The 17,011-nt window shown below is 38.4% G+C and overlaps 1 protein-coding gene across 1 annotated transcript; it reads left to right on the top strand.

The window, feature by feature from the left end:
- The first annotated feature begins 8,167 nt into the window (after nucleotides 1-8,167).
- LOC124276044 (protocadherin-9-like) lies at nucleotides 8,168-13,834 on the top strand. Its single transcript, XM_046711687.1, has 4 exons — nucleotides 8,168-10,525; nucleotides 11,457-11,597; nucleotides 12,862-12,966; nucleotides 13,817-13,834. Exons 1-4 carry the CDS (start codon nucleotides 8,168-8,170, stop codon nucleotides 13,832-13,834), a joined length of 2,622 nt encoding a protein of 873 aa, XP_046567643.1.
- The last annotated feature ends 3,177 nt before the right edge of the window (nucleotides 13,835-17,011 follow it).

Genomic DNA, 17,011 nt, shown 5'->3' with positions numbered 1-17,011 from the left:
TGGAGCTTAGATGTATTATATAACGAAGGGGAAGTCAGTTGCGTAATTGAAAAGACCAGTCTCTCAGTTTAATTAATTTCCATACGCCTCTTGAATGTTTCACCGAAAGTTGAACAATCAATAAGAAACTATTTGATTAAGAATTGATTTATCCAATTATTTACTTCTTTTTTAAAAAAAAAATACATCAAAGCGTTGCAACTTACAGCTTTACCGAACCGGTTGATGGTGATTAATGGTATCGGGTACATAGATATATTGACGAATCACATTGCAACTGAGAATATTTAATTTGTTACACGTGAAGGTGTTGTGTGTCAGCCGTCAAACTAAAACACGCATATATTGCTCTATAATATGTTATCAAGAAGCACACATTTTCGTGATGAAACCTTGGATCTATACTGTGCCCCTATCAATATCTCTGTTTGAAACCCCTTGTTATTTTACAGACCTTTTGATGACTGGATTCGTAACAACTTGTGTATATTATGCATGTAAGACCTTTCTCATTATTATATTGCTGAAATATTGACAAGGTGACGTTAAATTTTAACTCACTCGCTCCTTCAATCTGTTTGAAAGGAAACGATCCCCTTGTGGAAGTGTATTGTGGTATCCAAGCCATTTATTTCTAGGCGTGAGTGATATCATGTAATAATGAACAACAGCCCTGAAGTGGGCATCTGAATCTGAAAGATCACTATGACAGATGGGTCAAGCGTGTCTGACCAGTGGGCGAGAGAAGTCAAACTGATCGCCTTGACCACTTGACCATCAGCGCCTCCGGGACTGAGATGCAGAGATAGGGGTTTCAGGAAGAAACAACACCTGTGAGTGATCCCTGTCCAGCGGAATGACGTTCTGAGAGAAGCAACGGGTGGCATACAACAAGGAGATGCTTTTGTCCCTGCTGATTTCAAACACATTTCCGTATAGTACAACTGTGTTTTCATGTTATTGAATAGGTCGTTAAACAGAAACATAGCATGTGTTGGGTACACCGAGACTGGCTTAGGCGGGTGGGGTTTGTTTTAAAAAAGACATCTATTGATAACAGTTCTTTTTCAGACACGTAAAGTGTCATCTGCACATAACAAGGCAATCATATGCTACCAAACCCTAGTATCATTCTTCGTGAAGCAATACCCATTTATTCATTCGCATTCGTTATTAATTAGAAATTGAATATAAGGGGTGAGAAATGTTCCCCTTGTCGTAAACCCATTTCACATTGGCCCTGTTGTGCTAATGCGATTTCATGATTTTACCAATATTTTAATATTCATAGGTAGATGAATGAATCTCTCATTTATAGTCCTGTTTTCAACATTTTTGTTTAGAGACCGGCGTAGATTGTGTTGAAGTGTCTGCCATATTGTATCCCGTCTTTCATAGGTTGGCCTGGCGTTAATTGTGTTCATAAATAATAGAAATATTAGTAAACCATTAAACAACATTTTCTTTAGCTATGAATGCCATTTAAAACAACAACAAAATGGATTTTTTTTTCTTTTCTAGATTGTTATATACTTTTCTTTGAAAATACATATTCGGTAAACACTTTGTTACACTTGGACTCGGACAATAATGTATACTTGCAAGGCTCCAGATTTAATACTCATTTTAGAAATTAAAAAATATCACATCTTTAAAGAGTTCAGTCAGACATACACCGAAAACTCATGTGCGACTCAAGGACAGACCGACACTGTCAACTGCTCAAAACAAATCTCAGCAAGAGGACACACATACACATATAAGTGTTACAACCCAACTATTGTTAGACACACAAAGGCTTCATCCAAACCCGAACTCACGAATTTGTCTTGTTATTTGCTCTAACCCTGTCATCCAATTACATTTATCACTGAAGCGTCTCATAATATTTGTATGATTAATCACAGAAACGCGCTGAGATTGAACATAGCGTAGGCTAGATCGGAAAAGGTAATTTTCCAGTGAGTGTTTTGCCCAGGGGTACTTTGATAACATCTTTAACTTTACTCTTTCCACGTTCTCTGTGAATCTGAACTTGAGACATCAGTTGAAAGGGTGCATTGTGTAGGTAGAAAGTCTCTTTGTCGTTAGAGCGGAAATAATTTTGAAGTTGTTCATTGTGATGTGAACCAATTTACATATCCGAATTGTATCTACCTCTTGATGCTATGTAAAATATTTATAATGTATACGTCAAGTGTATGAAGCTTTGTGTTATATCCTGCAATCTTGTAAATCATAATCTACGTAGTCTGAATCACTTTAGTGTGAAATTCCGCCTTCCGGGACACAACATTTCGGGAAGCTGAAGGACAATAATGTCCTCCACTGGTTCGTTTCCCGAAGTCATTTTGATGATTCACTGGATATCGTCCAGATTAAAGTGATTTCATCGTGTATGTATTATTTAGTAATATTTATCATGCGTGCACATAAATTCCGATTACGAAAGTGGTATTATTCTTAAACCCTTTTCTCTTGTTGGAAAAGTATTTGTACCTAAAGCCAAGCTAAATCCAACTAATTCCATTTTTAGAATGCAATGTGGGATACAGATATAATCTTTATCTTAGGGAAAAACAAACATTGGTTGATGGGTTTTGCATTCACATACATTTTCAGAAACTGTAACTCAGTTACTTTGTAGCACTTAAAAATATGAATATGTATTATGAAGCTTTTTTAAAGAGATAAAATAAGTTTAACATTATATCTGAACTGTATGCGCCAATACAACGTATAAAATGTTCACTCTCACGACCGACACCCAATACAGAAATGAAGCATCTCAACACAACTCCTGACTTAAGTGAGAGTCCTTCAGTGTGATGACTTGAGGATGAAGACAGCATATTAAATACACAAAAGCGCTGTACATAAATCGAAACGACGACTTATCTCAAAACCGCTTTTCATATCAATTGTTTGTCGTAAAATCCAAACTTTCACCTAATGAGAAGTAAATATATGCTTATTCGCCAAATTAACGTTTCATGTCTTTCAACATACACAGATTACAAGCCTTGGGCATGTCTACAAAGGACAAATGTCTCATGACATACATGTTTGAAGTATGAAAACGCCTCCATCGAGATCAGCTCAACCGAACATGACAATTCTGTATATTGATAAATATGAATAGGTTATTCATATCGACAAAGCCTGAATGTCTCCCAGAAACAGGCCAAGTATGTGTTCTATTCACCATCTGTATATTTTCTTAGTACTTGATTGAATAGCAAACTACCGGTGGTTCTTGTTTTCAGTGAAAACTACATGTCAACGGATGCTTAACTATTTGTAAACAGACTCTCGGCTATTTATACGCCCTTGGAAGTGTTTTGCGTGTGTACTGTACAAACATGTTCTTAAGGCAGATCCAGCGGCCGGTTGGCCTGGCCTGGGGGTTGAGGGTTTCATATTTTTGAATGGCAGAAAAATGTGCCCACGTGGACATACCACAGCCTTCTTCATCTCGAATTGATGGTGGAGACCAAAACAAAGTAATAATATTCTGATGAAGTAGTGATAACGAAAATTATTTAAGATGAAGATGAAAACGATGATCAAGGGTAGTGTACCTTGTCATGGGTTACATATGAAAGATATGCTTGGCTCAGTAACTTTAGTCGTAATTGGTGACAGAGGAGGTGAATATGTATTCACAGTTGAAAGGCATTTGTATTTATTATTTCTTTCGTTTTCAGTTAGACATATTTCTAATTTCGCAATGACATACTGACATGTTTTAAATTCTGGGTGGAACGTGCTAATATGGATACATTGTATAGATAAAAAAGTAAGTGCCAATATGTTCTGATTTAAATTGAGTTAAAATGTGTTTAAACTTTAGGTGGTGTGAGTTCACGTGGTGGTACTTTACGTGGTGTTATTTTACGTGGTACTTTACCTGAGGTAGTGTTACTTTACTTTGTTATACACTACGAGGTCACACACACACGTACTCGGGTCCTCATGCAAAACAGGTGGGACACCCAAGTAGGAAGAAATAAACTTCATGAACTGAAGCCAACAATTGGTTATACCTACTTGGGTTGTCAGTCAAGACGTGATGAGGTAATTTTGCGACGATGTCGTATTGGCCACAGTCGGTTTACTCATGACTATCTGCTCAAAACATGTCTGCCTGCCTGCCTGCCTGCATGCATGTATGTATGTATGTATGTATGTATGTATGTATGTATGTATGTATGTATGTATGTATGTATGTATGTATGTATGTATGTATGTATGTATGTATGTATGTATGTATGTATGTATGTATGTGTGTGTATGTATGTGTGTATGCGTATGTATGTATGTATGTATGTATGTATGTATATGTGTATGTATGTACACGTCTGTATGTGTGTCTGTATGTGTGTATGTGTATGTATGTATGTATGTATGTATGTGTATGTACACGTGTATGTATGTGCTTGTATGTATGTATGTACACGTAGCAACATGTATGTATGTATGTATGTATGTATGTATGTATGTATGTATGTATGTATGTGTGTGTGTGTAGGGCGGTGGGGTAGCCCATGGTTAAAGCGTTGGCTCGTCACGCCGAAGACACGGGTTCGATTCCACACATGGGCACAATGTGTTAAGCCCATTTCTGGTGTCCCCGCCGTGATATTGCTGGAATATTGCTAAAAGCGGCGTAAAACTAAACCTCAGTCAGTCAGTCAGTGCGTCAGTATGTGTGTATGTATGTATGTATGTATGTATATATGTATGTACACGTCTGTGTGTGTCTCTGTGTATGTATGTATGTATGTATGTATGTATGTATGTATGTATGTATGTATGTATGTATGTATGTATGTATGTATGTATGTATGTATGTATGTATGTATGTATGTATGTATGTATGTATGTATGTATGTATGTATGTATGTATGTGGTGTATGTGCATGCATGCATGCATGCATGGGCGGACGGACGGACGGACGGACGTATGTATGTATGTTTGCGTGCGTGCGTGTTTGTCTGTGTGTCTGTGTGTGTGTGTGTGCGCATGCAAGCGTGTGTCTGTGTGCTCTTAAGTACCTACTGTGACTGTCTTTAAAGTGTTGAACTGTCAATTACAAACAATTTCTCGAACGACTGGCACAACACATCGTCGATGCAGTCTGTTTGTTGTGTCCATTCCATAATGCAACCTGGTATGATCCAGCAAAACAATACCTGTTATGATACAAACACGTGTCTGATCCCTCCCACCTGAACATATCCCAGTACTCTGTACACAATAAATGAAGCACTCTGGTCACAAATGAAACCAAGAAGCCTTCAAATTGGCATACTTAGACACAACCATGTTGGCCAAATCAACAAAGCCGTTATATCATACCATATCCTCAGGCGAAGTCTGTCTGGATGAAACAACGTGTCAGAGGCAGTACAATTCATTACCCAGCCTTACAGAACAACTGTCTTGTAGATCCCGCAGTTTAGCTGACTGACACCAAGATGCTAATCTACCTTAATTTGGTAACAAATGAAACCCATCTAGATAAATACCACCCCTCTTATTAAGCAAGCAGTCGTGAGATTTTGTCAATGAGTGCTAAGGCTTCCTTTAGTGATGGCTATCCGTTTCATCAACGAATTACCTGGTTAAATGAACTTCTAGGGTTACCGGCTTCATCGGGAAGAAGGGTGTTATTCAAGGCTACGTAAGGCGGTATTAAATGAGAAGTTCACACGAGATACCGATCTGACTGTGTCAATATTAGATTGTACTGACATGCATGAACGATGCAGTTCATCTATTTGATTTAGGTGCGTATCTCAGTGTGTCTTGTATTTGGTTTCTTCTTCAGGTGACAGTCGTGTTCCAGATGGTATTACACACATACATGTTTTCAGAATGAAGCAAATTTTACTGGGAACTATTGACTAGGATGACGAGTATTATGCAAATTTAGAATATCTCTACACGATTTTAAAGTATATATTGCAAGGAACGTAAAAATGTTGAAAATGTTAATATCATTTGTACAAATTGTTATTATTACAGCATCGAGGATGGATTTCGTGTCTTGTTCGCTTGTCCAAAGTATTCCAATTTATGAATGAAGTCAAATCAAAAATATGTATACAATGACAAACCTGTTAAACTTTAAAAAATAAATCCTCTTAAATCCGTTGCAATATTCCTAAAACATGTTTTTTGTTTAAGATCTATCATGTGAATACATAGAAACATAATAGGTTGTTGTTATTATCATGATGAACGGAATATTTATGACATAATCTATTGTTTAACGACAGGGAGTATCATGGTTCTTGATTTCAATGTTCATATTATTTTTATCATTATAAGAGATTATTTTTATTTTATGTGAGTGTAGTTATTGCTGTACATATAGAGTATATATGGTATAAAGCGTCACCCCGGTAATCCGGAAGGTTCCGATTCCATTACAATTGTCCGAATAATACTAATCCCAGATCAACGAATGTGATGTCATTTTTACCATAAGGTTTCTTTGAAGGAGGGGTTGTGTGGTATAACGAGGTTTCAAAGTAGATATGGGAGGTTCATTAGCATCAAGATATCAATACTTGTTTTGATGTTTCCAAACTGACTGATATTTGAGATTCATTGTTAGAACACACATATCGGTCTTTAATCGATAATTACGTATGACATCGGGAACCACATTTCTTTGTGTAGAAGCTTCATCAATGTCAAAGTCGCATTAATTATAAGTGTTTAAGCTCTATCAAACTTCAAGTCAGTACCCGTGAATGAAAAGCACGGGTACACCCGTTACTTTGATGTACTGAAAATGTGAACATACACCCGAGTCATTTTTCAGCAGTAAGAAGTGGAGGCGTGTCGAGATTACCCTCATCTTTGAAGAAAATATCAGGTCGCCGCGTTGATTGCTACCGTCTGAGACTCCCAATTCATTTCTTTTAAATCCTTCCCACTTTTTAAATAGCTGGAGAGTAGGAACCGTTTTGAAACTGAAATAAAACTACGATAAATTTCGTATAAAAGTTTCTACTGAAATGCACATCAGCTGTTTGTTACTGGCGCCAAAGCTGGGGATTAAGGGCCGAGATTTCATGAAAGATACCGACTATTTTATAACGCCCATGCGATTGTCCAGCGAAACATGACCGCCTCAAAACGGATAGCTCATTTGTGTTGATAAGCTGGATGTATAGATGCCCACTGCAGCTTCAAATGCTCTTCTGTGAAAGAATCCGTGCGTGCAGTCTAAAATATGCGACATATGGTAGCATTTGATCCTTTAATTTGGTCGTTTTGTATTCCATGCTTACAGACTAATGGTGTTGCTTACTACATGAATATTTGGCTATCAAATTTAAGCCTTTGGGTGCAAAAGGTACATGGAATCGATGAAAATGTTAGACTTAAAATGCATGTCTTCAGACAAACTGTTTCACATTTTAAAATTGTATTGAGGTATTTTAATTCTGACAATAATATTTATCCATGTCACTATGGGGAATAGAGCCTGGAAACTGCATCAGTAGATGATGGCATGAACACATGTTTCCCAGGACAACCTAAGATGGCCATGCTCAATCTTCCCTCACACACCATGGAACACCAGGGCAAAAGAAAGTATAAACAGTAATTTTTTCAGGGCTTGGTTCATTTATCGCCACCAATGTGCTTTCTTTCGCCAAGCAATTTAGTACGAGGTTCTCAAACTGACCCACCTCTTTTCAAGTATGACCTATCAGTACACAGACACACATTAACGATGGGCAATGTTTATAATATATTGCTAGCCTTAAGTTTGAGTTAGCATTTGTTCCGTTAAATACAGAACGTCTGTGCAAAAGAACGCACAGTCTTGACTATCCTCAAAAACAAATTCCATTTCATGTAAAGGAATAAATAGCTGTGAAAACTCTATGTATGGATCAGTGAAGATCGATGTTTGCAAACATAATTACTTCATTTAGCCATATACTAACAGCTGGCAATATAGCATTGTGGATGAGAAACAAGATGTTATAAATAGTGCATCTGAAGTGAAATAGTGTTTGTTATATTCACGTATGACTTGAGCCTATAACAGTGAATTTCCTAGCTTGTTGAAGAAATTGATAACGACAGGTTCGTTTATTATGTTCCAGATCAACGTGTACTCAAGGCCAACGAAGTACCATGGACAGGGAGGTCTTCTTCCTTATCATAGCTGTAGCCCATATTTCAGCTGATTCACATTTAACTCTGGTGGAAGAAGCAGCTCCTCCAGTATTGTTGGGAACTGTGGCGAACCTCACAGACATATCCAGGATACTGAAGACAGAAGACACCAGTTCACTAAGATACACTATAGTTTCTCGATCAGACAAACTGGACAGGAAATTCGAAATTGACGATATTTCTAGTGACCTATCTGCAATAGATTCTATTGACAGAGAAGAAATGTGCAGCTATGTACAAGAGTGCGTTTTGAAATTGGATATAGCCGTGCAGTCTTTAACGAGTGCGTTTTTCATGAAGTCGCATGTCAATATTAAAGTCATTGACATTAATGATAATACCCCTGAGTTTGAAGCTGAAAGTTTTCATACGAGTTTTACGGAAAATGCGAAAATTGGGTCATCAGTAGCGCTCCCTCTTGCAGTGGATAAGGACGGATCGTCTAATAACCATTTAATTTCTTACACCCTGTCTCCAACATATATTCCATTTGACCTAGTGGTTAAAGGATATACACCCTGGTTAGTACTGGTATCTGATCTTGACAGAGAAACAAAACGAAGTTATACAACATCAGTTTCAGCCACTGATGGTGGGAGTACGACAAGGAATAGTACTCTGTCCGTGCGTATTAATGTAAGCGACGCAAATGACAACCCTCCGGTGTTTCAACAAACGTCATACGAAACAAGGATACCCGAATCTATAAATACAAACACTACAATTATGCAAGTTACAGCTGAAGATGTAGATGAGGGTTTAAACAGCAGGGTTGTGTATTCACTTGCAAGAGACAATTCACCAGATGTGAAACAGCATTTTCAAATAGGGTCTTTATCTGGTGGAGTGCGTGTTCTGACATCTTTACGATCGGAAGGTGGGAAACGATTTGATATAAAAGTGCAAGCTTCCGATTCTGGATTTCCTGTACTCTCAGCATTTGCTAATATCGTCGTCTTCATTACGGATACTCAGAATGATGCACCGACAATAAACACACAGCTGCTCTTTAGTCGAAATGGTGTTGCTTCGCTTCAAGAGTCTTCTCCATTTGGTCGTGTTGTCGCTCTTGTGAATGTTGAAGATAAAGATTCTGGATTCAACGGTGAAACAATCTGTTCAATGGAAAATAACTTCTTTCAACTTGAAAAACTTCAACAGAATGAATATAAAGTATTTTTACGAAGACCATTGAACCGAGAACTGAATTCAAAGCACGATCTAGTTATCAGCTGTCATGACTTGGGAAATCCACCTTTAGAATCAACATCGTCGTTTACAGTTGTAGTTGAAGATGAAAATGACAGTCAACCTGTATTTGAAAGTGAACTATATCGGTTTGTTGTACAAGAAAATTCCACACTGCCCGTGTATATAGGCAAGGTTTCAGCGCTGGACAATGACGTCGGGATCAACGGTCGCGTGACGTATGACCTCGTCAGTGACGTTAACAAACAATTCAAGTTCAGTATCAATAACACGGGTCACATTCTATCAAATTCACGTCTGGATTATGAAATTTCGTCCCAAATAGTTTTGAACGTGTCGGCGGTCGATATGGGAGAGAATCCATTAACTGCTACTACAACAGTAATCGTCAACGTTACGGACAAAAATGACAACGCCCCGCTGTTTGAAAAATCCCTATATTCTTTCCGCATTCTTGAAAACGAACCGGTGAAATATGTACTTGGGTGTGTATTAGCAAAAGACGTTGATTCAGGGGAGAACGGCAATGTCTCCTACACAGCTCTGACGGAAGGCAGACATGATGTCTTACCTTTCTTCGTGACGTCAACCGGATGTGTAACTATTTCTGAAAAGTTGGACTACGAGCGAATCAGCACATACGAATTCGGAATTGTAGCAACAGATCACGGACACCCTGTTATGAACACGACAGCTTTCGTGTCGATTTCACTCATCGATGAAAATGACAACAGTCCTGTTATTGTATTTCCTATAGAGAATAACGACACTGTTGTCATTGGACACAGAACAGCGCCAAGAACAGACATCGCTGTGGTGCAAGCTTATGACATAGACAGTAGTGAAAACGGCAAGTTACTTTACTCTTTAATATCACAAAATGAGTCAGATCTCTTTGATATTGACACTTCTACTGGGCATATTTCAACCACTCGTGAAATTGACATGCTTGATATAGGCATGTACACACTGTGGATCCTTGTGTCTGATTTTGGCACGCCTCAGTTACAAGCAAAAGCTCACCTCAATGTTCAAATTCAGGAATTATACGTAACGGATGAGGGAGTTTCCGACCGATACAAGAATTTGAAGATTGTTACCGTACTGGTTTGTGTCACGGTGCTGTTGTCATTGTCAATCATGACGATCGTGTGTCTTATTAAATATTTGGACAAACGAAAAAAACAGGTTAAGATAACCAGACCGGGACATCTTGGTTTACGGGACTTCGACGAGATCACGATAGCCCCTGAAATGTACAACAAAACCACATCTGATAAGGGGAAATATGTTGCTAATAACATATCATACCTTTCTGATTTATCTGACGGACCATCAGTGTACACAAGTACGGCCTCCAGACAAAATAGATACAATGACGTCATAAGGTCTTCACGTGACCTGAAAATGAACTCAAATGATGATGATGATAATAAGGAAATGAATTCATGTCGTCATCATAAAAAGGTATGTTGTATCAGATTATCGAAAGGAATTTTTACGCAGATGAATTCGATAAGGTCTCCGTTTTTTGGGTTGATGGTGTGATGAGATTGGCGAGGGTAGGGGTAAAGGATCGTATGCAAGAAAGGAGCTATAGTGCATATATATATATATAGATAGTTCTTTCACAAAATGTGTTATTTTGTTCAAAATGTTATTTATTAAAGATTAATTGTTTTTAAATAAAAAGTGTTCAAGATGAATACATGTTACACATAATTATTACACATAAATGTGTACACTTTCCCAATGCTTTCGGAAGTATATTTCTTTTCTTGATAATTTCTTTGATATTTTCTCGCTTGCAAAACATCCGAGCCAGTTATTGTAGATGCCGTTATCTCGAACGATCATATGAACCAATTTTTGTAGGTCATAATATTCGATCATAGTTACTGTGGATGTTTGAAGAGAGTTGTTTGGATTTTTAAATTTAATTTCTTTTAGCATTTTAACTTCGCTTTGGAACTGAAGTCTAAATCACAACTATTATAATGACTTGTCTTAACAAGAAAATTGATGCAAATATTTGCAGGCGATAGAAGCTGACGTAAACAGCTGGAAGCCTGTCAATGACCTTCACTCTAATCAAGAGGTCAGCGTCCTTGACATTATGCAGCGTCACAATCAGGTCGTGAGGTCGGTCAAGGCCAACCGAAAACAAAGACACAAATGCGTGAGTATCAAAAGATGTGTGCATCATTGATGAAAAATAGCACTATTCACACTAATATCGCAATTCTGTACTCGAATATACATCGAACGAACCAGTGGTCGATAGCATGAGCAAGATCTACCTCGTCCGCTTGTGACAAATATTAAATTCGTCTTGGAGCAAACTTTTCTGAAGTCTCCACAGAGACAATTTACTTATACAATTCAACATGTTGTTTAATGGTGTTAATCAACATGACGGAATATGTTTAGCAACACGGGCACCTCAGACTGTTATAACATAAGTATGGGCATGGGATCGAATCCCGAATCTCGATGTTCTCAGGTTTGTCAGCGCCATAAGGGGTGCTTGGGTAGCCTAGTGGTTAAAGCGTTCACTCGTCACGCCGAAGACCCGGGTTCGATTCCCCACATGGGTACTATGTGTGAAGCCCATTTCTGGTGTCCCCTGCCGTGATATTGCTGGAATATTGCTAGAAGCGACGTAAAACTAACTCATTCACTCACTCATTGTAAGCGTCATAACCATGCTCGTTGTTTTCACCAAAGTGGAAACCTTCCAAGACCTGCAGCACTTTAGGCTTTCCTCAAACAAGATTAAGTTAAGATTTAAAGTCACATCGGCAATATCCTCAAACAAGACAATGAGTGACCCCCTTTTCCGTTGTCTCTCGTCGTGACGTTGCTGAAATCATGCGTAAACCTAAACTTACTCACTCACTCACTTCTAATAAGAAGCTGGTCGCGTCACGCCGTGATATAACTGAAAAACTACTCCAACTCCAACCCACTCACTCACTCGGACTGTTGCAGGTAAAACGCCATAAGAAACAAATAATAAACTCGTTTGTGCAAGTGAATTTATTTCTGAACCCTATGGAAGAGAGCATCAAGTTTTATGTAAATCCTAAAACCAACTGAAGATAAAAACAACAACTCTTTGATCCCTCTTATCGTTTATTTTGTACAATTACCCATCCACGGGTGTCTCCAGGGGTGTTCGGGGGCTCCCAGTTATGGGAGATAAAATCCACCAGACAAACCATGCCCTTTACTAAGCCAAGCTTCGGGTAAAACGTGAAGTTAACAATCTGGCGGAAATAATTGCCAGACAGGTACGAGAAAAGCCCCAATTTAGTTAGCTTTTTCGCAGATATTTATGGTTTGAGATTCATGGTAGAGATGCTACTGAAATTATTTCCTTTATTCGTTCTGTTTACAAATTGAACACGCAACTTGATTAAATATTCAATTTTCTGATTTAGGTAACTGATGTATTTTACAAAGACGATTTCGGGTGGAGCTCGAGAGATACCCTAGGCAGTGATAGCGGTGTCGGGGGCAGTGAAATCGAGATGAAAATATCCAAGGTATGTACGTCGGTAAATTCCTCACGTTTACACATATATATCGGGGAAAGGGGAAGTTGTGGGAGAGTTATTTCCCCTAGTAGTGTCAGGAGCCGTTGCCCTTGAGTTCGAAAACAGATTCGTCTCATATTATTATTCGTGTCACCGACTCACCGGCTAAGTGTCACCAGTGACTACATGACTTCGCTCATAGGCAGTGATAATTTACAAAACTTGCCAGTGTTCCTGTACTACAATCGTATAAGCTTAGGGAGTTAACAAGACGGTAATGTTATCTTATACAGATATAATCCATAATCGTACCTCCACAAAATAAACATTATTGCCACAATAAATGAAATATTAGGCCAATGCGTACATTTCTAAACATGTGGGCCAAGGCATTATATACTACTCAAAAAAATTAAGAACGTTCCATTTTTCATATCGCTATTGTTAAACTGTTATATCTGGTAGCTATTACAGAACATATCATTCATATTGTGTAGGGGCGGCGGGGTAGCCTAGTGGTTAAAGCGTTCGCTCGTCACGCCGAAGACCCGGGTTCTATTCCACACATGGGTACATTGTGTGAAACCCATTTCTGGTGATATCGCTGGAATATTGCTAAAAGCGGCGTAAAACGTACTCACTAATTTCTATTATGTAGCGAATTCTGGTCCACCTGCAAAGAAGGAGGAGAACTTGGGAGCTTATCAATCATCATCCGTTTGTACATCAGTTTAAAGACATTGATATGGGGAGGGGGAGTGGAGGGAGGCGTTTGAAAGTAAACAGATGCAAATGAAAGTCCAATATTTTTCTACATACGATTGTAATGACGTATTTTAAAATTCTAATATTGTTGCAGATCACGATCCCCGTCTAGGAAGCCAAGCAGTCGAACCAACGAACAGCTGTTTTCTGTGGCTACGAGGATGTGATCTGATGATGGCCGACACCAACCTGTCACCATCTCTCTCAGCTGCAAATGGCCCCTCCAATAGCGGCTCGCTGTCCTCTAAAATACCTGAATACAATGTGCGACTGAAACGATTGCCCGACACAGCAGCAGATATAATCACAAAATCATTACCATAATCAGAGATATAACATAAACGAAATCACATTTTAATCAAAATCTTTTGAAAGCTTACTCCCATAGCCTATCAGTTAGCTGAAATCGACAATTTTATGTTTTTCACGCTGAATTCAATAATTCATTAAATTTAATTTATCAGACTAACCTCGGCATCAGATACAAAGAGGTTGGTGTACTGGAAAACTCCAAGTATATAATAGCAATACATTAGTAGTAGTAGGGGGCGGTGGGGTAGCCTAGTGGTTAAAGCGTTGGCTCGCACGCCGATCCCAGGTGTATCACAGTGTGTTAAGCCCATTTCTGGTGTCCCCGCTGTGATATTGCTGGAATTTCATCGTATACTAAACTCAGTCAGTCAGTTCATTACACTCTGTGATCCTCGTTATCCATCATCGCAATTTCACCTATGATTATCGCAATAGATGTATAGTACGATAGATAATCAAGGGTGCTGTTGTAAAACGGTATATTTCATAGTGATTCATCGTCTACTGCTCACAAGCGTTCTTCTGCCTTCTACAAAGGTTTGTCGTTGTAGATTGTGTATTTCTATGTATATTTCATTCAAACATGAGACGTGTAAATCACGTGCATGCAAATAGAGCGCGGGGTGCAATGTTTCAATACTATTAAAATATGTAAAATATAGTTTAGAAATAGTTTAGTAAAAATAAAAGTTGAATCAATTTGTGACTTAAAGTAAAATTTAACCTTATGTATAACTACACGGTGTTACCGATATGACGGTATACCGCGATATGTTTTTCAAACTATACATTTTGCGATATTCTTATTTTCTGAGAACCGGTATATAGTTTTCTGATTATCGCTATGGTTTAAGATCAAATCTACACAGACCTTCATTCACAACTGATGTTTCCCTTCGTAATTAATTACCAAAAATCGGCATAATTTACATACACTGAGCTGTACAAATAGAGAAATTCAACCTTTAACTGTCCACTGCTATTGAAATCATAACCTTTATTTTTAGGGTCTTAGAGTGTAGAGGTTAGGATCTGCATGTACAATCAGTGGTACTCACTGTTTAACACTTTAGCTCCCAATGTATCACAATACGGGTACCTGAATCGCATTATACTGCAAATACAATATATTTGCTAATACACAGCCCTAACCTCATGCCTTACATCTCACCGCTCGGCGGTGTGTAAATATTTTCAGGTAATTCTGTGAAGCCAGCATCATATTGTAAATAAACATCTCCTTTAACACGAGTGTCTGGGTATTGTGTTTAAGCTCGTAGAGTCGCACTTCTGTTGATTTTCACCGTGTGGGATTTGTATTATATCATTGTAATATTCATTCAAATCCTCTAATACCTGCTACATTTGACAAAATTGAATAACCCGTGAGCTCACTTTTATCTGAAATCACCACCATTTTTTGAAATTCACACCTGAAATTGACAACATCAGCTTCAAAGAGACCGCCATCAATACACACCTGTAAACTAATTTGTAGTCCAATTTATATAACACGAGGCCACGAAATGAACTACCCGGGGTCAATTAGTCCGTAAATCCAGGGATGAAATACTTCTTTGTCAACTCACAATATGGACAGTGACCAGGGACAGCGACTGACCGACACCATACACTTGTCTATTGCACATCGGGTTGATGAGTGTTATGTACAAGCTACGGTGTGATTCGACAGGTGGTGATAACCACTGACTGGGAATTTGGATTGCTAGGGTTTTGTTTGGAGTATGTAATTTAGTCGATTGACCCCAGCTAATTAGTTTCCATGGCTGTTCTCTTTTACGATCAATATACACCATTTTATCACAACACTATCGTTTGTTTATGCTGCATATAGCTCCATATCAATACTGAAGCTTTCTATATCGAATAATGCAAATTCTGAGTATAATTGTTTATATTTCTTTGACAATTATGGGAAGTTGTCAACAGAGAACATGTTAATATTTCCTATGATAACATAATGCTGTTATTTATAGGTTTGGAAGCAATACGAAAAGTGACCTCCTTGTTCTTACATAATCAGATCTAAAAGACGAATTCAATTATGTGCACCTTTTTCAAGAAAACTACAAAAAATATTCATTTTAAATGTCTGTAGTGATACGAATAACTTGTAACATTGCTAATTCATTTGTCATATATTTTCTACAAAATTATGCTAACATTAAACGCGAATTGCAAAACTGCAAAATCCATCCATCCTTTTACAAAAAACAATGTTCTTGCATTAATATTTTCTAGTTTAGTTACACACACTCACACGTTAGGAAGTGATTCCGGGGATTAATAACTGCAACACTATGGGGAGTTGGGGGTAAACTCACTCACTATTGTCGTATGAGCCAGGATGTGGAGGTCGGTTTGTTGGTGGCAGCGTCTAACCTGGCTTGCATAGCTGTTCCACTGGTTTATCTCATCCAAAGTGGATCATTTCGAGAACTCTGTAATAAGAGACACAATAACCCGATTTAGAACTTGTCACCAGCACCAATGTGGGGATCGAAGCGACTACATGTAAAGGGATCGGATGGTCAGGCAATGGTCGGTGATTAGCGATGTGAGTAAGTGAGTGAGTGAGTGAGCGAGTGAGTGTTACTAACCCGCACCAGCTGTTTAGCAGTTATTTGCTGGAAGTAATCTGGGAGTATGTTTCAATGTGGATCGATACTCATAAATACAATCACTGGTTTGTCTGGTCCAGGATCAATTGTTGGGAAACCCTATCATCCCGGCAGTCAGTGTGCGAAATAGCCACTGGCCCGCTAGCCCGTGGCTAGTACAAATCCAGTCGGGCCAGTACGTTTCCACAGTCACTGGTCCAACTGGCTAGTGAATTTTCATGGGGTAATTTTGTAAATATATCGCTTTCTCCGACTTGTTTAGTTATTATAAACTTTTAAATCATGCAAGGTCATGGCCTGATAAAATGTTCATCGTACTAGCGGCTTAATGATGA

Source organism: Haliotis rubra, unplaced genomic scaffold (genome assembly GCF_003918875.1).
Source record: "Haliotis rubra isolate DU_JTF1 unplaced genomic scaffold, ASM391887v1 Scf205, whole genome shotgun sequence".
NCBI classification, from domain to species: domain Eukaryota; kingdom Metazoa; phylum Mollusca; class Gastropoda; order Lepetellida; family Haliotidae; genus Haliotis; species Haliotis rubra.
This window is presented reverse-complemented; position numbering and strand designations above follow the sequence as displayed.

Bases quoted from the DNA above. Each gene is read 5' to 3' on its own strand.
- LOC124276044 (XM_046711687.1), top strand. From the start codon at position 8,168: ATGGACAGGGAGGTCTTCTTCCTTATCATAGCTGTAGCCCATATTTCA. The intron at 10,526-11,456 runs GTTTGTGTCACG...AAATATTTGCAG, and splicing joins TGAAGATTGTTACCGTACTG to GCGATAGAAGCTGACGTAAA. The intron at 11,598-12,861 runs GTGAGTATCAAA...TTTCTGATTTAG, and splicing joins GAAAACAAAGACACAAATGC to GTAACTGATGTATTTTACAA.